The sequence below is a fragment of the Magnolia sinica genome, chromosome 13 (assembly GCF_029962835.1).
Source record: "Magnolia sinica isolate HGM2019 chromosome 13, MsV1, whole genome shotgun sequence".
Taxonomy (NCBI): Eukaryota; Viridiplantae; Streptophyta; class Magnoliopsida; order Magnoliales; family Magnoliaceae; genus Magnolia; species Magnolia sinica.
This window is the reverse complement of record NC_080585.1, coordinates 19,898,774-19,922,140: the sequence shown is the minus strand read 5'-3', so window position 1 is coordinate 19,922,140 and position 23,367 is coordinate 19,898,774. Positions and strand designations below refer to the sequence as shown.

Sequence of the window (23,367 nt, the reverse complement as noted above, 5' to 3'; positions counted from 1 at the left end):
TTAATTTAAGAAAAATTTTCAACACTTATCTATCATATAAATTGAGGCTTATTGTATTTATGGTTTGGATTATTGGAAGACTAACTAGATAGAAAGGTTCAGGTCCGACCAATCATATCATATTATTGTAATTCAGTAATTCAAACTCCTCACACACCTGATATATGAGTATCTTGAGTTACTGCTTGGCTTGGAATTTGGTCATGCATACATGTGTATAGTGTCGGGTAGGTCAAAGCCTTTTACAATTCTATTTGAACTGAACGCTTTTTGACTCAAGTGCTATGATAAATAGAGAGACCGTAGGCAGATGTCTATGACCGAGAGCTGAAGCAGTTCAGTCGTTTATTCAACCAATCGTATGCACAATCAAGCAATTTGTGTAGGAGAGGGTTTATCCTTCTAATGAATTCATTTTACCTTCCAAACTTGTTCTCACCTTGATAGCAGAGATAATCCAATACATATAATGTATGAATAAAAGAAACTCAAATATATTAATTGAAATGAAAATAACACTTACAAAGATATTCATCGGCGATTCAGTGTTTGTGGCGTAAAAATGATGTGTAGATAGCGAGGCCCTAAATCTAAGTCTTCCTTAGTCCAACAAAAGTAAAAGTCTTCCTCGCAATCTGGTACTCGACATATATAGAAAATTGTACTATTCCTATTTTAAGTTGGTCCAACATAACAGCAATGACGAATGAGATAACACTACTTCTTATTCTAAGACCTATTCAGCATAACAGTGTAAATGGGTTATCCTATGCTAAGACAAGATGAAATAAAATTTGATAGGTAGCATTGCACTGTATATTTGATTTGATATGTGTTGAGTTAGCACGAGGGCTTAAAGCTCTTCAATCTTCCTCCTATTTATAGAACCTTTAGGATGGTTGTAAGGAGAGATCTTCAAAACCACTTCGTATATCCGTTGATGTAGAGATAACCATATGGACTCATAAATCATCCAAACTATAATATTCAAACTTAAAATAAATTTTATGAATACACAAATCTAATTCCTCTACTTCCACTAAATCTCTCTCACAATCACTCAGTTCATTACAAATTTCTAAATAATTAGGTAGTTTTCTTCATCTGCTCCTCTTATCCCGTACACATATAAAAGTTATCAAATTTAGTGAGCTAGAACCACAATGAAATCATCTCCGACACAATTGAATTCTAAGAAATGTACCATACGGAACGGTTCAATGTCAGACACGAATTAAATAGGATTTTAAAAAATGTCATGAATAAAATTCATTTAAAGATATCATGAATGAACCATGATGTCATAGTGTCATGAATGCAATAATGTATGCAATTACACATTACATCACAACCAAATTCAATTAATCATTTTCTATCAACTTTCATGACTCTAGATATTAGATACCTTCTGAAATCCTGACATGCTCACATAATAGGTCTAGAGAGACATATACTTAAATCCAATTCACCTTTCAAGATCTTATACGGCTCTAACATTAGGTACCTTTTGCAATCCTTAGATGCTCACCTAATTGGTTCGAGAATGCGGCAATCCTTACATGCATGCAAATGACCAATCCTTACATGCTCGCCGATCTAATGAAGAGAAAAGATCTTGCATGGCTGAAGACATTGGGTACCTTTTGCAATCCGTACATGCCCACCTAACTGGTCCGACGAAGTAGCAATCCTGACATGCACATAGATGAGCAATCCTTACATGCTCACCAATCAATCATCCAACCTAAAATTCAATTCCAAATATCTTAAGCAAATAGCGTGTGTTACATGATGATGCAATCAAATCACTTCCCACGCATTTACAATGAAATTTCAAATTCAAGTTCAAACATTCTATGATCATAATGCATGCAATTTTTATGAATGAACAACTTAGCAAGAAATCCATACTCAACAATAATTCAAGAGAGACTAGCAATGCAATGAATTAAAGCAATACAAGATTACAACATGGTTCAAGGGAGAAAACAATAATCAAGGTTCAAAAGAAACTCCAAACCTTACATATTCCGAGATATTCATCAAAAATATTAACTCAAAATAAAACAAACAATGTAAGAAGCATATTCGAAACTTTGAAAAATGAGAAAAGGCAGTCAAAGGGAAGCCCCTGAGTCAAGGACAAAAAGACAAAAAAAATTCCAAAGTGAAAGGTTAAACTCGAAGCAAAATGGCTAAACCTGAAGCAAAAGGTTTAGACCCAAAGTGAATGTGAATTTAATATATATCAAAAACAAAATTTAGGAGAGAGACAAGGAAGAGATCCCTTACCTATGATGTAGAATCGTCAAAATATAAACACGAGAAAAGAAGAACTCGTTGTTGAACAAATAGAATGAAATTTAAAGCTAGAATCAATGACGAAACAAAATTCAACTTACAAGGGAAAATCAAATTAGGAGAATCCCTCACTATTGTGCGGTGCTAGAATATTCTGAATTTGGCGCAACTTAACTCAATGTTGCCAGCTTTACTCAAACCCGATCTATGCCCTGACTCGAATTTGACTCAACGATTCGACTCAGTGAGTTAACTTGATTCCTCTCTCTCTCTCCCCCCCCCTCCCCTTTTCCTCAGCCTCCTCCGGCAATGGATTCAAGGCTTCAATTGAACTTAGTGCAACATGAATTGACATAATGGTTGCACGTGTTAGTGTAATCATTTGTTCAACTATTTGTCAATCACGTGGGTCAGCGTGTCAATGAGTCGGTTAAGCCCTTGAAAGCTGAAGACCAAAGACACATAAAGTATCAAAGAGTAAAGAAACATGTAAATTGATGTGCCTTGGTGACCCTAATCTTAAACCCAAAATAACATAACATCTACATGATCTATTCCTTAATAGGTAAACATTTATTTGATCATCCCTCCATCATAAGGGCTTAATTGAAAAATGATAGACTTGGCTAAAAGAGGTTTAGAGCCGAATGTAAACCAAACTACCCAAAACAGTAAACTCTCGATCAAAGCTCGATTGATTGGTGTCGATCGATCGAAAGTCAGGCTTGGTTGATCAATGACACTTAAAAGTTCCCAACAAGTTTTCTGTTAAAAATTTATTTTGCTCAATCAATCAAAGGTGTCAATCTCTACCCATTTTTTACTATTACAAACCTATTTATTATAAAAGGACATTAGACTTTGGACATTGGGATGGATTTTTAGTACCATTAAAGCTTAGGTAATTTCCCACTCTTAATCCCACTCTTAAGGGTCTAAATCTATGAGATTCAAGTTATCTTCCTTGAGATTATTACTCTAATGAGGATTCCAACCTCCATCATGAAGATACAATTGATCTCCATCGTTTTCTAGAGAATAGACTCAATCTCATAGATAAATCACGTTTATTGATCTCTAAAACACCCAAATAAGTGAATCCCCATTGGAAAATAAATATCCCTTTATTTGTAAGAGATTCCACCATCTCCAATCACCTTGGTCACCTCATAAGTACATCGCATGCAAGGTGTTTGATTGTGGAGTTGAACCATCTGCATAAACGCGTGACAACAATTGAGCAACTGATTGAAGCACGAGGGAGCATCGATCAAGCATCTCAAGTAAGACGCTACAACAAGGCTTAAATCGACAAGTAAGGTTTTCATTTGTTAGAATTCATTTTATACTATTTCCTTATGTAGGATTGAGTATAAAGTTTATGATCCATACTCAAATAGGTTCTTGTGTAAGACTGAATTCACCGGTCATAAGTGCATACATGTTAATATCCATGGGAACCACCGACGGGAGTAAACTTAGGTCATTAGATTAGGACCATTAGTAGTTAGTCGACATAAAATCAATTCAGTCTTTGCAAGAGCCACCAACATGGGTGAAAATGTGTTCCTTCAATACAAGAAGTACATGTACTACGCTAAAATTACAAATTTGCAAGCAAAATACTATTAATGATGGACTTAGTCCATCACCATATGCTACGTCACAAAAATTAAAAGACAATGGATCTGTTTCAAATTTGCGACGGATTAAGTCTGTCGCTAATTTGCGACGAATTCCTTCCGTCCCAAAACATAAAAGTCCGTCGCAAAACTTTGAAAAATTGAAGCAAGATTATTCTAAAATTTTGCATTGGTTAAATTTTTATTGTGATCAAACTCCTACAAATAGCTTTTCTAAAGAGTACTGTATGGTTTTATATGTACACCATAGAAAACTTTAGTTGATCAATAGTATATTTGTAACCATTCAAGTTGGACTTTGATAATGTAAAATATTCTTTAGTCATTAGGGTTAAGATTAAGTGTTTAGATTGAGCGTGATCAAATATAAATGGTTTAGATGAATCCTTTGTCTCATAATGATGTGATGGTCCAGATTGAGATCGAATTGTTGGATGGCTTAATTTGTTAGTAGAGATTCTTCTCAATGGTTGGAATGGTGCAAAATCAAGTGGATCATGAATTATAAGCTTGCGGAATGTATATGAGTGGGTATATGTTTACATACACATGAACATGGTTCTTAGACCGTGATCTCCACGTTTGGTTGTGCCTATACATAAGTGGCAAGTAAGATCAATATATCAGAATCTCGAATGGACATATGTATGGACATATGTGATGATCTCATAGTTGGTTTACTATGATCAGGTGGTCTAAAAGCGAAGTGGACAATTAAAGAACTTAATCAAATAACCAATAGTTATTCCCATGATTGGTTTGATGAACGATTGATATACAAAGGTATATGAGGGCTTGATGTTATTATAAGGTATACATGTGTATAAGTGTGTGTGCATGTGTGTTCATCTATACATCTTTACTATTAAAAAAATTTACTTCCTAAACTACCTACGTGGATAAGTACCGGTATACCTACTCGCGCCCGAAAATTCACACGTTGTTACAACTATTCCAATCTTCAAAGATCTTCAGCCGTGCGAACCTTGCAACATACCATAACAAGTCAGCTGCACCTATCGCCTTAGCATAACCATGTGTCGGTTGAAACCCAACTTTTGTCATAAGGCCATTGTGGTGATAAGTTGGCTTTATTGCATGTATTAGATATGCTACACGTATATCTTCCTTCTGGCTGATTAAAATCTAATTTCCACATAGCATCATATAAGTAACTACATCTAACACAATCAAATCAAGCATACACACTTTTAAATTGGTTTCCGCCTTATACATCTTACAATGAGAGGACTCCCCACTGCATAAGAAATTCATGTATGTGGAAGCTACGTGGGGCCCGTTGAGATGTATGAGTTCATCCACTCTGCCAATTGGTTTCTCAGGCCATGTTAGGGATGAGTAAATGGATTCGGTGAGGCCCGATATAGAGGGTATTCATATGAGGCAGATTTAAAATTTAAGCGAGCACGCAACAGGAAACAGTATAGTCCGGACATCAACAATTGAAACCGTCACGGTGCCATGTAAGCCTTGACTCTGTCTAATATTTGTAATCCCAGTAGAAATAACCTGATGAACGGTTTCGATTGCATATAAACGTGCCGTTGGGCTAGCAAGGTTTCGATGATAACTTTAACGTGCTTACTCCATTTGGTTTGACTAACGAGGGCGAGACCCGGCCAAGGAACGGGAACCAGTCAACGCAAGATGGGGCCCGCTTCACCAGATTCGGAAATTCAAATATGACGACGGGCTCTTAAAAAATGTCTAAAAGCGGCGGCCTCGAAGAAACGGCTCCCATTGGACGCGGTTTGGCTAGCGACCCCAACACCGGCCACCTAGCTGGTCTCCAAGCTCTGTGGGACCCACCATGGTGTATGTGTTTTATCCACACTTTTCATCCATTTTGTAAAATCATTTTAAGTCATGAGACTAAAATTACGGCAGATCCAAATCCCAGGTGAAACAACCACAGGAAAACTGTTGGGGATTGACCGCTTACGTGGAAAACTTTTTTAGGGCTCATGCCTTAAAATAAGCTAAAAATTAATGGACGGCGTAGATAAAACAAATACATCATGCTGAGGCCCATCGAGCTTTGACACAAACTAGTTGGCTGGTGCCAAACCGCGTCCGCCACCATTAGGTTGGTGAGAGAGAGGCAATCGTAGTTAGGTTCGGCTCCGGCCTTTCCTCTTTCCCTTCAAAGGCGTGTCTCCAGGACTTCAATAGGGTCGCCACGTGTGGATCATCGGATGCATACACGTATGCATACACGTGAGACGATCCATCCAATGCAAGAAAGTTCCCAACGTTTACCGGCAAGGCAAATGTGAAACAAGAAACTTCTATAAGTAGTGAAGGTTTCCCTTCGCCTCTCCTCAAGCAGAGAGAGAAGAGAAGAGGAGAAGAGAAGAGAATAAGAAAGGGCCAGCTGAGAACACAGACTTCTATTACGATAAAGAGAGAGAGATGGCTTCTTCTTCTTCTACTTTCATGGGATTGATTGTAGTTGTCGTTGTTGATGCAATTATCTGGTTCGTCCTCCTGGATCCTTGTATGCCTGCACAGAAAAAGGACAAAGGAGACCCTGGCTAGCGCAGGGGACCCTCCGATGCCAAAGTCAGGCCTGGACTCGGGGTCTTAAAGTATTGAAAAGTCTTTTGGAGGAATTTGTTTTCGTACCTCTCAAGGTGAGGGCCCCCCCTTCTTTTATAGCTGCTGGGGCATTTAATCGTACGAGGATTCTCTTCCTGGTATTGTGCGCGAGATCTTCTCCTGGGATCACGGAATCTTCTCCTGGGATCACGGAAACAGGATCGTGCCCGTCTCATGCCTTCATCCGATCCCGTGAGCTTCGGGATCGGGAATCTTATCCCAAGACATCCGGAGTGCGGCTTCATCTTGTGACGGTCGATCCGATAAAGAGGTCCGCCCGAAGCATGGCCGAGACACTGACGACCCTACCGACCCGTCGGGGCCGACTCAACCTTTGCCTCGGTCTAGCGAATAACTCCTCGGATTTGACACATCCTTTGGTGGCCCGAGGCATTTAGTCCGAGTCTGCGGACTTGTATGTTTTGTCCCCAACAGTAAACCCCCTTACTCCGAGTGTTTTCATATGACACTGAGGAGTAGCGAGTGCTGAGTCGGTTCATAACTTAGTCCGAGACGAGAAGTAGTCGTTAAGCGCATTCATTGAGACCTTTGATGGGGACGGTTCAGCTTCTGACATCGTATGCGCCGTCAGCTATCAAATCGCAGGTCCCGCCAATGAGGATTGGACACGTAGTAAAGCTATTATTGTTGCTAGTCGGCGTGCTCCACGTGTCGAGTGGGGGAATCGATGCAGGCGTCGAATCATTTCCCCATTAATGTCTCCGCCGTAGGGCGACCTTATAAAACGTCAGGGGTCCCGCACTTCGAACTTTTACTGCTCTTGCCATTCTCGCTCTGCGTTTTCTCTGGGATTTGCGTAGCCTTTCATCTCCTTCCTTTCTTCTCTCTTTATCGTCGGCACTTCTTTCCGCCACTGTTCCTTTCTCTCCGGTGAGTTTCTCCTTCCTCTTTATTATATAATAATAATGGCGGATAGGAGTTCTCAAAGCCCCCAGGTGGGAGTTTCCGGAGACGAAGGCGAAGCGCAACGTTTTTGGAACGTTGCGGAATCGCCCTCTTTACTAACGGAGATAGCAGTGGATGCCAACGCTGCTTGTATGCCTGAGAGAGTCACCGACGATCAGGCGGAGCGCCCTGCTTCCGTCGTTCCTTCCCGTGGCGGGTCATCCTTATTAACCCGCCCGGGGAGGCCCAACTTACCAAGGGACATGGAGGAAGATGAAGAGGAAGAAGATGAAATTTTAATTGCCGGAGGAACCCCCGACCCAGTTCCTGCTGATGAATCGGCGCAGGCCGAGTCTGAAGGGGAAGAATCGGGGGAAGATTTAAGCGGTCCGGTTCCTTCAGTCTTGACTGAGGCGGACTTGGACAGAATTCGAGTCGGGTATCATATCCCCGAGTCGGTCCGAGTCGGTCATCACGTATCTTCCTCGCCCGAATGACCTGCCAGATCACCCTCCTGCTGGGGCAGTCGCAATTTACCAAGTATCGATGCAGTGCGGCTTGCGTCTGCCCCTTCAGACCATCGTCCGGGGAGTTTTATCTCGCATACAGATTGCCCCGGGGCAGATAGTCCCGAATGGGTGGAGGAACTTACTCGGATGTGCGGTGTTGTGGGCTGAGATGGAACAGCCACCGCTCACAGTCGACGAGTTTCTCCACCTGTACCAAGTGCGGGTAAATCCGAACTACCCTGGCTTCTACGTCTTTGCTGCTTGGCGAGGCGGAGGCGGTTCCCTGATAACCGACCCTCCCACTTCCAACAAACATTGGAAAGAGCGTTGGTTCTGGGCATGTGGTCGATGGGAGACGGACGAGTCCGGGTCTTGCGAGGCTCGTGTCCCTCGGACATTTCAGAGAGCAGGTGACTTGGGTCTTCTCTCCCTCGCCCTTTTTCATTTTTTTTTATTTTATTTTTTATTTTTTTATTTTTTGTCTGACGGACTTGTGTTTGGCAGATATTCCGAAGAAGAAGCCGAAGCTCGGCAGCACTGCCTCGGCTCGGATCAAAGAGTTGAAGTCGTTGGATCCGAGGGACAGGTCTTGGAAGGTGCTTCTACAGCCGGAGCGCCTTCACCTTGCAGGTCTGGACTCGGAAGTTACAGGTAATTAAGAACGAATCTTCTGAATTTTCCAAATTTCCGCCGACTTACTTCGCCTTGCTCTCCCCCTCCTTTTTTTGTTTTTGCAGATCTGCCCGAAGCTCGTCCCAACCTAAGGATTGTCCCCGAACCGGAGATGACTGGAGCTCGTCCTGCCCTTAGGCCAGTCACGAAGTTGAAGGCTCCTCCGCGGTCAGTTCTTCTTTCGGAACCTCGGCCGCCGAAGAGGCAAAGGGTGCTGCGGAAGGAGAAAGAGCTAGTGAGCTCTTCTGCCCCTTCCGTCGTCGTGATTCCCAACCCGGACGAAAGGGCGGAAGAGACGGCGATTGCTGCTTCGGATCCTCAGGCGGCACTTGACTCGGCACGCGGTGAGACGACGGTGCCGAGTCGGGAAGAAGAGACCGGGGCCGCGACCTCAAGGGGGGAGGAAGAGACGAGGACTGCGTCCTCCCGAGGGGAAGAGACGAACCAGGGAGGGGCCGTCAATCCTGCAACAAGTGGTGTCGGGGATGGTTCCTTGGGCCCTGGCCCATGGGTGTGAAAGAGAGTTCGTGATGCTAACGCCAGACCGTCAGCCACGCTGCCCGGATGCTTTTTGAACTCGCTCCTTGCTTAATCAAGGCCAGCAAGGAGCTATCCTCAACTCATCGGCTACAGGCTCTTCTGTCTGAGGCCGAGATCCGGGTCGGCGTCCTGACAGGCGAGGCGTCTCTTGCTCGGAAAGCTGCCGAAGACGCGAGGGCAGAGGCGGCTTCTTCCAGAAGGGCCCTGGACGAAGCGAAGGCAGAGGTCGCTCAGGCACTGGTTCGACTCTCCAAAGCCGAAGAGGAGAATCAGCGAGTTCTGGCAGTCCATGCTTCGTGCGCGGATGACTTAGCTCGGGCTAAGCTTGAGGCGGCGGAGCGCATTCAGCAGGCCGAGGAGAAGACTCGGGAGGCCGAGACGGCTAGGGACCAGGCCGTCCAAGCATTCCTTGAGTCGGCCGAGTTTGAGGACGAGAGGGATCGCCTGTTCCAGAGCGGATATCTGGAATGCGTCAAGGATATAAAGAAGTCTTTTCCTGACCTTGACCTTTCAGAAATCGAAGGCGGGGCAGCCTCAGAATCCGAGAATCCGGACGCCGCCGCTGAAGACACAACTGCCGGGGACGGGGCCGACGCATGAAGACTTTGGTTTTTTTTTTTTTGCTCCGATGTATTCGGTTGCTTTTGTACTTACACGTATTCGGACGAATGAAAAAGCATGTCTTTAAACATCAAATAGTAAGCTAAGGATAGTAGACCTTGAGGTGTTCAGCGTTCCATGGATGAGGCAATGACTGTCCGTTCAGGTCTTCCAGCCGATATGTTCCTGGTCTAATGGTGCCCGAGACGATATAGGGTCCTTCCCAATTGGGTCCCAGTGTACCCGACCCAAACTCCTTAGTGTTGGAAAACACTTTCCGAAGAACCATATCTCCCCTTCGGAATCTTCTAATCTTAACTCGGGTATTGTAGAACCGAGTCACTTGTCGTTGTCGAGCCTCCGTGCGCAGCCTCGCCCTTTCCCTTTGTTCGTCCAGAAGGTCGAGTCCGAGTGCAAGGAGTTCTTCATTCTCTTCCGCATTGAATAAGGTGATTCGAGCCGAAGGTAATCCGATTTCGACGGGAGTGACTGCTTCTGAGCCGTAAGCGAGTGAAAACGGAGTTTCTCCTGTGGCCGTTCGGGTTGTAGTTCGGTAAGCCCAAAGACGGGTCGGGAGCTCTGCGGCCCATGCGCCGTGGGCCCGGCCAAGCTTGGTCCGAAGATGTTGCTTGATAATCTTGTTAACTGCCTCGACTTGTCCGTTGGTTTGAGGGTGATGCGGTGATGAATAAATATTCCTGATCCCGAGGTTCTTGCACATCTCACGAAAGCTCCTATTATCAAATTGCCTTCCATTGTCTGTGACAATGGTACGGGGTACTCCGAATCGGCAGATAATGTTTTTCCATACAAACTCGGTGATCTTCTGCTCGGTTATTTTGGCTAATGGTTCTGCTTCGGCCCACTTCGTAAAATAGTCCACTGCTACCACAGCAAACTTGGTATGCCCTTTTCCCATAGGGAGCGGTCCTATGAGGTCGATGCCCCATTGTGCGAAAGGCCAGGGACCAGTCATCGGCGTCAGTGCCTCGGGTGCTTGCCTCGGAATTGCCGCAAACCGTTGGCATCTGTCGCATTTTTGAACGAGCTCACGAGCGTCGTGTTGGATAGTGGGCAAGTATATCCCTGTCGTAAGACCTTGTAGGCGAGGGATCGCCCTCCAGAGTGGTTTCCGCAGATTCCTTCATGAATTTCCCGTAACACATAGTTTGCCTCGCTGGGTTTGAGGCACCGCAGCAACGGGGCCTAGTATCCTTTCTTATAAAGGGTCCCGTTGAGTATGGTGTAACGGGAAGCTCGGATCCTAATTCGTCGGGCCTCGGTGCGATCTTCTGGCAACTTTCCTTCGTCAAGGAATTGGCGGATTGGATCAATCCAGGATGGTTCCGAGTCGATTGTATTGACGGCCTCGCTAATTGGCTCGTCTATACTTGGTTTATCAACGTATTCGACAGGGACGGACCTGGGTATATCGTCTTCTTCGGCCGAGGCGAGCTTTGCTAGCAAATCGGCTTTGCTGTTTTCCGCACGAGGTATCCGAGTTACACGACAGAATTGAAATCTGTTGATAAGTTCTTTCGCTTTCTCCATGTAAGCCCTTAGCCGGTCTTTCCGTGTCTGGTATACACCGGTAACTTGGTTAACAACCAACTGAGAGTCGCTGAAAACGCTTAGGTGCGTGACCTCCATGCTAGCGGCGAGTCGGAGGCCGAGTAGCAACGCTTCATATTCCGCCGTATTGTTCGACGCTTGAAATCCAAGTCGTAAGGCATACTGTATATAGGTGTGATCGGGGGTTTCCAGCACTACCCCAGCCCCACTGGCCTTCGAGTTGGAAGAACCGTCGACATCCAGATTCCATGGAATAGGGCAAGGGGACGCGGTCGAGGCGGGCCCTGCATCGACCTTCGGCGGATCGTTCACTGAGAGTTCGGGTGAAGGTGTTCCTTCGGCGATAAAATCAGCTACGGCTTGCCCTTTGATTGCTGCCTTTGGTCGGTATTGAATATCAAACTCACTCACTCGATAGCCCATTTGGTGAGTCGGCCGGAAGCTTCTGGTTTTTGCAGTACCTGGCGAAGCGGAAGGTCGGTCATTACAATGATGGTGTGGGCATGGAAATACGGCCTAAGCCGCCGAGATGAAGTTATTAAAGCCAAGGCAACTTTCTCCAAGCTTGGGTATCTTGTTTCTGCCGGCAGTAATGCTTTGCTGACATAGTAAACCGGCAGTTGCTGTCCTTCAGATTCTCGTATCAAAGCCGAGCTAACAGCTGCCTCGGACACGGCTAGGTAGAGGAGCAACGACTCCCCTGGTTCGGGTTTTGATAAGAGAGGTGCAGAACCGAGATATGATTTTAATTGCTGGAATGCTGCTTCACACTCTTCCGTCCAACCCATCGCTTGTCTCCCTTTCAATTGATTGAAGAAAGGGAGACATTTATCCGTAGCTCTGGACCGATTGAGTGTTGCGACTCGTCCGGCCAATCTTTGGACGTCCTTAATGGTTTTGGGGGATTCCATATCAATCAGAGCCTTTATCTTCTCAGGGTTTGCCTCTATTCGCTGACTGACTAAGAAACCGAGGAATTTTCCGGAGCCTACTCCAAAAGCACATTTACTTGGATTCAGCTTCATCCGGAACTTCCGTAGGATTAGAAACATTTCTTCCAAATCATTCACATGATCCGCCGCGTGTATGCTCTTGACAAGCATGTCGTCGATGTATACCTCCATGGTTCGGCCTATAAGTCGAGCAAAAATTTTGTTAACTAACCTTTGATAAGTTGCACCGTTCTTCCGACCAAATGGCATCACTCGGTAACAATAAAGGCCTTTGTCGGTGACAAAGGTAGTTTTTGATTTATCTGTTTGATGCATTACAATTTGATTATATCCCGAATAAGCATCCATGAAGCTAAGGAGCTCATGTCCGGCTGTACTATACTACCTGGTCTATCCTCGGAAGCGGAAAGCTATCTTTGGGGCAGGCTTTATTCAAGTCGGTATAATCAATACAGACTCGCCATTTCCCGTTGGACTTCTTCACAAGCACGACATTCGCGACCCACTCTGGATAGTGTATTTCTTCTATGAAATTAGCCTGTAGTAGTTTGTGACTTCTTTCTCAATGATGGCGTATCGTTCGGGGCCGAGCGGTCGTCGCTTCTGTCGGATCGGTCGATATGACGGATCGGCGTTAAGTCGGTGAGTCACCACGGAGGGGTCGATCCCTTGCATATCTTCATGATTCCAAGCGACTACGTCGGCGTACTCTCGGAGCAAGGCGATCAGCTTTTCTCTCAAAGGGGACTGCAGAGATGAGCCAATTCGCAGTCTTGGATCCATCTGTCTCGACCAAGGGGACCGAGACAAGATCCTCGACCGGCTGTCCTCGTTCATAATTCTCGCCCGAGGGTCCAACGATTCGATTGTTAATATGTTGGTCGGAATCTTGTCGGCGGCTCCTTTTACAGCTATCATGTAACATCGCCTTGCGTCTTGCTGGTCTCCCTTAACAATTCCGACTCCTGACTCGGTCGGGAATTTCATTGTAAGATGGTATGTGGATACCACTGCCTGGAGGAGACTCAATGAAGGTCGGCCGAGTATCGCATTGTATACCGAGGGTCGATCGACGACCAGGAAGTCAATCATCATCGTCGTCTGATGTGGAGCATTGCCAGCAGTGAGTGGTAATGAGACAGTTCCTTCAGGCAGCACCTGTCCTCCGGAAAAACCGATCAACGGGGTCCGAACTGGGCGCAGTGTGGATCGTTCGATCCCCATTTTGTCGACGCCTGGGTAAATAACACGTCTGCAGATGACCCCGTATCGACTAGTATACGAAACACCTTTCGGTTAGCGATAGTCAGGGTGACAATCAATGCGTCATCGTGGGGGTGATAGATGCCTCGGGCATCTTCTTCTGTGAACGAGATGCAATATCTTTCTCTTTTCTTCTCCTTTGATGGCCGATCTATAATCATGAGCTCGGACTGAGGCTGACTAAGTTTTCGTGCGTGATTCCTTCGCGCGTTGTTTGAGTCGCCCCCACATTGTGGACCGCCGATAATCGTCCGGATTTCTTCCATAGGCTGACTCTCGGTCGGGCGCGCCTCAGCTGCCCATATGTTCTCTGAGTCGGCCGTCTTTTATGAGTCTTTCGATCTCTTCTTTTAAGTGACGGCAATCACTTGTGTTATGCCCGTGATCACGATGATAATGACAGTACTTATCCTTATCCCGCCGATTAGGATTACTCCTGAGCTTACTGGGCCAGCTGATTTTATTTCCATCGGTACCTCTTCCCGAGTCGTATTCAGGGGAGTATATGTGGAAAATTTTCGATCCGGCCGTTTTCTTGACCTTCGCTCGTCACGTGCTTGATCCTCTTTGCGTTTCCTTCCCCCGGCCGAGTCGGCTTCTTTTCTGGCCGAATCTTTGGCCGAGGTTTTAGTTTCACGCAGGATTCGCGCTTCCTCGGCGTTGGCATATTTATCGGACCGTGCCATAAACTCTGCCAGAGTATCGGGCGGAGTTTTGTCTAGAGATGCCAGGAATGGCTTATCCCTAACTCCTTGCATGAGTGCATTGAGGGCCGTTTCTTCCGAATGTTTCCGAACTTGAAGGGATTCGAAATTAAAACGCTTGATGTAATCTTTCAATAGCTCTCCCTGCTTCTGAACTAGGTTATTCAGATGTGCAGGGGGCTTTAATTTCTTCTTTCCGCCGATGAAGTTGGTGAGGAAGGCGTTGCTTAGCTCAACGAATGAACTGATGGATTTTGGCTTCAGCTGTTTGAACCACAGTCGAGCTACATCAGTCAATGTAAGAGAAAAGGCCCGACACATTACTGCATCCGAGGCATCATGGAGTTCCATATAGGTTCTGAAGCACTCAATATGCTCGGTCGGGTCAGTCTTGCCGGTGAAAGGAGTGATTTGAGGTAATCGAAACCTCTCGGGCAATCGGGCTTTCATTACCGAGTCCACAAAGGGGGACGCTTTCGCTTCGGACCCGGCTGAATATACGTTCCGGCCGTGCTTTATGTCTGCCATCTCTTTTGCCATCTCTTCCCGCACTTCTTTTTTGAAATTTTGAATGTCGGCTTTCCAAGGTTCGCTGCTTTCTGCCGTGCCTTCCATGGAAGGGCGATTGCGCCTTCTTCGTTCTATTTCGTGCCGAAGATCAGTCGGGGGGAGGGAGGCGTTGGCTGACTGCGCTGGAGATGGTTCTGACCCGCCTTGGGGTTGGCTCGGCCGGAAAGACTGCGGCGCAGAAGGTTGAGGATCAAGCGCCGCCGTCGGTACGCGCGCCGTCTCCCCTTGAGGATGCGGGAGTGGCTGCATTTGCTGCTGATACATTCGTTCCAGCATCTGTTTCATCGTATTCATATCGAGCGGATTTCTTGAACCTCCTTGTCCAACCGCCCATCGTCGCGACCCGTTGATTGTTGTTTCGGTCGCCCCTCGTCGGCGGTTGTTAGGTGCGTTGTGGGCTGGGGGTTTGACCGGGTGGCCCTGTAATCGCGTTCTCATTCAAATCTTCTTTCGGGACCGTCCTTCTAGTCATCACCATTGGACTCAATATAGAGGTGCGGATGGCTTTTGCGTTCCCACGACGGCGCCAAAGCGTTGATGCAATTATCTCGGTTCGTCCTCCCGGATCCTTGTATGCGCAGAAAAAGGACAAAGGAGACCCGGGCTGAGCATGGGACCCTCCGATGCCAAAGTCAGGCCTGGACTCGGGGTCTTAAAGTATTGAAAAGTCTTTTGGAGGAATTTGTTTTCGTACCTCTCAAGGTGAGGGCCCCCCCTTCTTTTATAGCTGCTGGGGCATTTAATCGTACGAGGATTCTCTTCCTGGTATTGTGCGCGAGATCTTCTCCTGGGATCACGGAATCTTCTCCTGGGATCACGGAAACAGGATCGTGCCCGTCTCATGCCTTCATCCGATCCCGTGAGCTTCGGGATCGGGAATCTTATCCCAAGACATCCGGAGTGCGGCTTCATCTTGTGACGGTCGATCCGATAAAGAGGTCCGCCCGAAGCATGCCCGAGACACTGACGACCCTACCGACCCGTCGGGGCCGACTCAACCTTTGCCTCGGTCTAGCGAATAACTCCTCGGATTTGACACATCCTTTGGTGGCCCGAGGCATTTAGTCCGAGTCTGCGAACTTGTATGTTTTGTCCCCAACAGTCGTTGTAGCAGCTTTGCTTCAGTGCACTGCGGCGGCAACCTACACTGTTGGTGACACCACCGGATGGACGATCCCCTCAGGAGGTGCTCAATTCTACCCCAATTGGGCCGGCGGCAAGACGTTCGTCGTTGGCGACATTCTCTGTAAGTAGAGACTCTCTCTCTCTCTCTCTCTCTCTCTCTCTCAGTTTTATCCATCTTTTTCTTCGTGATTCTCTGTCTCCGCGGAGATTGCAGCAAAAGGCACTTTGTTGTGATGTGTCTTTTCTAAAATTTGGGTCCGTTTGGATGGATGATCCTCAGTAAGAGAATTCATCGTCATTATTACCTATTCATCATAACAGTTAACCATCCTATGATTTTATCAATCCATACATCAAATGGGTGGTAACGACTCTTACATATCATACTTGGCCATGGTGGGACCTGCTATTGAACGGTTCTAATCATCCATGCATATGGCCCAACTAACCGACTATAAAAATTCATCATGACAGTTAGTCCCTTGAAATTACTAGAACAAATCTAACATACATCTGATGTGGGGTTGCTTGCTGTTTGCAGCCTTCAATTTCAGCCCTCAAGGCCACGATGTTGCCACAGTGACGAAGGCACAGTACGATGCCTGCACTGCACCCTCCGAGGGTAATATCATAAGGACGAGCCCAGCAAACATCACTCTCAGCACTGCCGGCAATCACTACTATATCTGCACATTCTCTGGACACTGTTCTGCCGGACAGAAGCTAACCATCAACGTTGTCTCCTCGAGCACTGCCACCCCAACAACCCCAACAACACCTCCCACCGTCTCAGCCGGTGGACCTTCACCACCACCCACATCAGGCGACTCCACGCCCCCCAACGCTGCCCCATCTCTTGCGGCGGGCTTTGGTACTGCTGGTGTTGTTGCCGCCGTCTTCTCCGCCTTCTTCATTTAGATGAGTCATTGTCATGACTGGGTGATTTTTTTTTTTTTTTTTTGTATTGTAAATTTTATTTTATTTTTTAGTACAGGGGCCCATCTGTGGGGGACCTTGGACTTGAGTGATTTATTTCTATTTTACAGTCGCATAAAAGATACATGTTTTTAGTGCAGACTTGTTAATAAAATTAGATCATTCTTATGAACTTGTTTAAACCGCCCATTCGTTCATGAAATTTGGTGCCACCAAACGCACCCTCATTAAGTACTCCTTAAAATTGATATTTCCACCGCTACGGTTGAATTTTGTTATTCCAAGGTTTCTTCCATGGACAAGACTATGGTGATAAACGGTGGTCACTATACACCAGACCTGTAATCCAGCCTTATGATTATCATCCTTAGAATAGGGTAGATATAAAAATACGCTATACTTGAAAAATAGCAGGACCGTAGTTGGTAGCCATAATCTGTCAGCGCGCTGTGGAGTCTGAGTTCAAGCGAGCGACTCGGTTTGAGTCATGATGAGTCAACTGAGTGTATGAACCAACTCAACGAGTCAAAGGCTGGACCGACTCAAACTCTTTAGCGAGCTTCACAATGACTCGGCTCGATTTCTGGTTGAGTCAACTTGACTCAGCTGAGCTTCAAGAAGGGTCATCGAGTTTTAGAACTATGATTTTGTTCCCTAGTAGCTTGATTTTTCCACCAATCTATGATGCATTCCTATAGGTTATGTGTCATCCATGCATCCTGGTAATCTAGATTTTGCATTATATTTAGAGCTATGATCCATTACAAACTCCTTTTTACCTTAATTCGATTATTATTTACAAGTGGCCCACTTATAATCAACAAAGGCCACTGGATTGAAGGGAATGCATTGTATATTGTACAATGACTAAAAATAATCATTTTTTCTTTTTTTATAATCAAATACATCTAAGTACGCATGCAGAATGGACAGCAACAGTAATATTGGTACCCTCCCATAATCCAACGGTCAACTGTGATCTTAGCTGGGCCCACTTGGACATGTAAACATACACTTTTACGAAGAACTCACGTCGGTTGCATCAGAGCTGTATATTTTAGCTACATCATGAAAAATAAAATAAAATGAGCACTGTATATTGTAATTCAGCACGTGTGGCATGTGTGACCTGTAGACATCAAGTGGGCCTCACCATTTTTATGCGGTGACCCAAAAACAGAGCTGGTCTGGTCATCATGTCGTGACCGGTTAAAAAGATTGACCAATGGAGAACGGCATAGCGTCTAGACTACCCTAGTTTTGAATTAGTGCATACCAAGTGGCCTCTCTTGATTAACGGACGAGAATCTCCTACAACTATGGCCCACTGTGATGGGCAACTCATGGTATCTCAGTTCCATCACTCGTGCCAGCCCATGTCAGGACATGATCCCAAAAATAAATAAAGACCATCCAAAGCTCATGGGGGTAAAACCACTAGTCACAATGGTGATTTAAACTACAGGCACCCTTTGAATGGGAAATGCCAGAAAATTTATCAAGTTGAATATTTCAACCTTTTTGTAACGCACAGTCTACATAAGCATATTCATTTTCAAAGCCAACTTTCATTTGGGTGAAATATTTCAATTTAAGAAATTTTAATAGCATTTTAGGTTTGAATGATCCACTATTATTTTATTCTTTTTGTTTTGAATCAAATTAATTTTCTAATTATACTGGGATCAAATTTTAGGTTATTGTTTCTTATTTATCAAACTAGCCATTTAAATAAAATTTTACCCATCTCTTGGTAGGTGTTTGTTTTAAATTAAATTAGCTTTCCATCTCTATGTAGATCAGAATGTAGTATGCATGGAAATCACATATTTTATCTCGAAATCATGTGGTTAATCTTTTTGGCATGATGTACATGCTATAATAGTTATCATCTTGAATGTTTTTTTTATTTTGGTTTAAAATAGATATCCATATCCATTTAGATCAAATCTTAACCGATCGTCTTGTTCTTGTTAGTGGTTTTGAATAAAACCAGTTTATTCATTTTCAATTAGATCAGATTTTAGCGATGAATGAAAATTGTGTTTTATCTCGACAAGATTATTTGGTTAATCTTTTTAGCATGATGTGCATTCTATAATAACATTTAATTTGAATATTTTATTTACTTCTTTGTTTTGTTATACTAGTTAGATGTTGTGAATAACCATATGTTTGCCTAAGATTTGTAACCATGTGACTTAGATTTGGATTTTCCTTGGTTGTAGAATGATCATGATCATAAGTGATATTCTAAAACTTGGAATTTTTTATGAAGTTTAGATCAGCCACTAAATCAATAACCTTTGTAAAGAAGAGAATTGCTTTCGCATTCCAACACTGCATGTCTATACACTTCGAATCTACACCATAGGCTAGATAGTTGCATTTTTATTTTATTTTTTGTACTAGATCATTTTTGTTTAAAAATCCAACATGATTCTCAATGCTCATCATTATTATATTTTCTTTAGACTTATAAAAGAAAGAAAAATAAATAAATCTACCGGTATGGATGGGCCATGGAAAATTTCTTGAGGCTCAGTTCTTTATATATATATATATATATATATATATATATATATATATATATATATATATATATATATATATATATATATATATATATATATATATATATATATATATATATATATATCTTAGATAACAGTTATGAAAGATACTTAGATGGAATTGTATGAATGCAAAAATAGCAAATTTATACTTCAAAATATATTTTATGGAAGAATAGATGATGAAAAATCTATTTTTTGAAAAGTCCCGTGGGGAGAACCTGAGCATGGGGTTCCGGGGACATTGGCAAATAGTAGGGTGATACATTGTCCCTTGGGTTGCAAGTCTCCAACAGCAAAATAATAGGGCTTTTAAGACCCTTATATTGAAACGACCTTAAACTCCAATTGAATCCTCTTTACGGACCATGACTCGGGTGTAATGTGAATGTACCACTTACATAAGAACAATATGTAGTTTTGACCTGTCGGCCGAGTTGATTGTGTCCCTCACCGTGGTCCATGTGGGTGAGTATAATGAGAACCGTAAGATGCCATGAATTGGACGTGTTGTATTGACGAAGGGTTATGGTCTACTGCTGATAAAAAGGCCCTGGTATTACCGATAACTTATACATGTGGGTGATAGCGCACCCTTTGTGCATTGCGTCCTGCATCTTAATGTAATTTGATACTCTGATTTATGTTAGCTCTAAGATTTTGTTCATCTTATGATTATTCATGTTTTTTAATACACGTATATTAATTATTTCAATTAAATGCAATGCAATAAAACCTGTCATTTAATAATATTACTATTTTTGAAATTGCTAGACTTGTACTGCTATTGCAATTCGAAACTATCGTGTTAAATTATCGTTATCATTAAACCAGTCTTATTTGAACCATTCCTTATTTAGAAATTTGCTTTATTTAGAAATTATCATTTTTTTTTTAATTGTAATTATGCATTCTAGTGCTATTGCATTTGAAAACTTATCATTAAAAAAAAAAAAAAAAATTCCTGTTGCTTTTTAAAAATAGATTATTTTTGGTAAGTACTTATTTTGAAAACTATGGGATCCTCATCTTTAGCCTTTATAACTTTTTTTTTTTAAAAAAATAAAAATAAAAATTAAAAATTTTTATTTATTTATTATTTATTTTTTTTACACATATACTATAGTGAGATTTCACCACATATGGATACTCAAACCCTTGACCAGGTGTTGAAACTCTTGAGAGTCAACCGAAGGAGCAAGAGCAAGGATCCTGCTTTATAGCTTACCCATGTTTGAGACTTTTCGGTTGCAAGAATTGACAACGAGGATAGTGATCACGAGAATGAATATTACCTTGAAGAATGAACTAGTCATATTTAGATTTTGTCTTGGAATGATTACTTAGTAGAGAAAGTACTCTAATAATATGACCCAATGTGATGGGTCTAGTGATTAGTGGGACTATGTTTATGGTTTTGAATCCAATTGTGGTTGTGAATCTCATATTTATTTGTGGACATTAGCTCAATTTTCTTTAGTAGTTAATGGGATTGAAGTTCTTATTATATTTCACGATATTTAGATTTGATGGAAATGCATGATGTGAATATTATGTAATTCATATATCTCACACCTTGGAAATCATGATCGGAGACATCGTACTTGGTGCCAAATTTTGGGAGTATGACACTAGAATTATCAAAAGATAATGACAAGAAAAAAGAACTTGTAACTGAACAAATAGAAGAAAATTTAAAGCTAGATTCAAAGAAGAAACGGAATTCAACGAATGAGAGAATCAAATGAGGAGAACCACTCACTGTTTTGTAGCGCTAGAATATTCTAAACCTGGTGCAACTTGAATCGACATTGTCGCCTCTACTCGAACTCAACCCATGCCCTGAATTTGCCATATTCAAATTTTACTTGTCGAGTCGACTCTCTCTCTCTCTCTCTCTCTCTCTCTCTCACAGCCTCATCTACCAATGGACGCAGGGCTTCAATTGAACTTTGTGCAACACGAGTTGACTCAGTGGCTGCATGCTCTCTCCATGTTGCAATTGATTTCTCTCATCGTATGAAGCTTACATAGCCTCTCTCAAGTTCTAGAATCATCCTTGCAAGAGGATTCTTGAATGACGATTTATGTGGGATGGGTTATTGCGTCGAACAATTTCCCACTGAGGAAACTCAGGAACATGAAAACTCAAAGATTTATACGTGTTTATCTGGTGGTTCAACTGGCTGAAGCTCTCACAGCCGCACGTATCCATCAAACATGGCAGAAAGCTCAAGCATTGGTTTGCATTCTAAACAGCATATTACAAATGTTTACCCACCACATGATGATGCTCTGGCTTAGATTTTCGAATGGTCAAGATCAAGTGATCTCACCAATTTTAATTTCTACACTCGAAAACTTTTTTTCTACGGTATGAACCCCGACAAAAATGGAAGAGATTTAGTTCGGTGTCGATCGAACGGCTGTGAGATTACTGATAAATGGCTATGATTTGTTGGAAATAGAACTCTTGGATGATAGGTAGATTTAGTTTTAGAACGAGAGAAAACTGGGAAGAAACGCCAATTCGAGCTTTGGGGAAGTTTTCTCACATTTCTTGTTTGAAATCTTTTTACCACATGGGATTATTTGAGTCGATGGTGGTTAGATCAGGCATAAACACTTACAATTATCCTCACCTTGTGTCAAGATGACTTGCCCGGCCCACTATGAGAAGCCCCTGTAGGTGGAATCTATATGGGGGGCTAGATGTATGTGTGACATCCACTCTATCCATTGGTTTCCCTTGCCCAGGGATGAGCAAATGGAATGCATATGCTGAGGCTTTGACACGGAGGGCACCCATTGTAGGTCAACTAACCCAACACTTTCAAACATGCTTTGTGTGGTCATCTACAAAAGTGGTGCAAGTGGTCCAATCAAATCTTGTAATGTCAGCACGTGATTGAACTCGGTATATCTCGAATGATATTTGTATTTTAAGTCCATTTTAGTGGAAATAACCTTATGAACGGTATGGATGTCATATAAACATCTTAATGGGCCTGAGCAAGATCCCGATGACCGGCTTTTCCATGTCTGCTCATTCATGTGGTGTGACTTAAGCCCCCCAGCCGAGAACGGGAAGGAGATTTGAGTGGCCACCGTGATGTATGGGTTTTATCCACACTGTCCATCGATTTTCCATGGAATTTTATGGGACAACACCAAAAGTTAGGTAGATCCAAGGCTCAAGTGGACCACATAATGGGGATTAAACTCTTATCTTTGAAAACTTCCTGGGGCCCACAAAAGTTTTGGATCAAGCTGATATTTTTGTTTTATCTTCATTGAGGTCTATATAACTTTATGAATATGTTGGATGGAAAATAAGTATCACAGTAGGCCCTAGGAAAGTTTCAACGGTGAGAATCATTATCACTGCTGCTTCCTGTGGTGTGGTCCACTTGAGCCTTGGATCTACCACATTCTGTCTCATAAAATTCCATGAAAAAATGGATGGACGGTGTGGATAAAACCCATACATCATAGTGGCTACTTAAAGATCCTACCCATTCCTAGCTGGAGACAAGCAGGGGTAGGATGCAATTCACGTTCTAGACATTTTCCCTTACCAAACAGACCTTGCCAACGAACGATGACCGGACAAGGCTAGGTTGGCCCCACTTCCATAGATATGAAAAGGGATTTTGACCAAAGTAGCCTTCTGGTAATGCCGAATGCTAGGACTTATAAAAAATTCCAGTGATAAACCACTGATAGGTTTTTCAAATATTTCGAGACAAATTTGTTCCTAAATCCCATTGATCCCAGCGCCTGATGGTTAGAGGGATTTTGATGAGGTAACATTGTGAGGCCCACTATGGTGTTTGTGAGAAATCCACACCATTCACCTGTTTTGCTAAATTATTTTATAG

General features: G+C 43.4%; 2 protein-coding genes across 3 annotated transcripts in view; both read left to right on the top strand.

Annotated features, from left to right (window-relative positions):
• The first annotated feature begins 6,302 nt into the window (after positions 1–6,302).
• LOC131223117 (cucumber peeling cupredoxin-like) overlaps positions 6,303–23,367 on the top strand; it is a 55,824-nt gene continuing 38,759 nt past the window's right edge. Inside the window, exon 1 of one of the 2 annotated variants that reach the window (XM_058218427.1) lies at positions 6,303–6,352. The gene's annotated coding sequence lies outside the window, so the exon portion shown is untranslated. The other variant, XM_058218428.1, reaches the window with a different exon arrangement.
• LOC131223116 (cucumber peeling cupredoxin-like) lies at positions 6,335–16,918 on the top strand. Its single transcript, XM_058218425.1, has 3 exons — positions 6,335–6,427; positions 15,962–16,098; positions 16,519–16,918. Exons 1-3 carry the CDS (start codon positions 6,378–6,380, stop codon positions 16,893–16,895), a joined length of 564 nt encoding a protein of 187 aa, XP_058074408.1. The 5' UTR covers positions 6,335–6,377; the 3' UTR covers positions 16,896–16,918.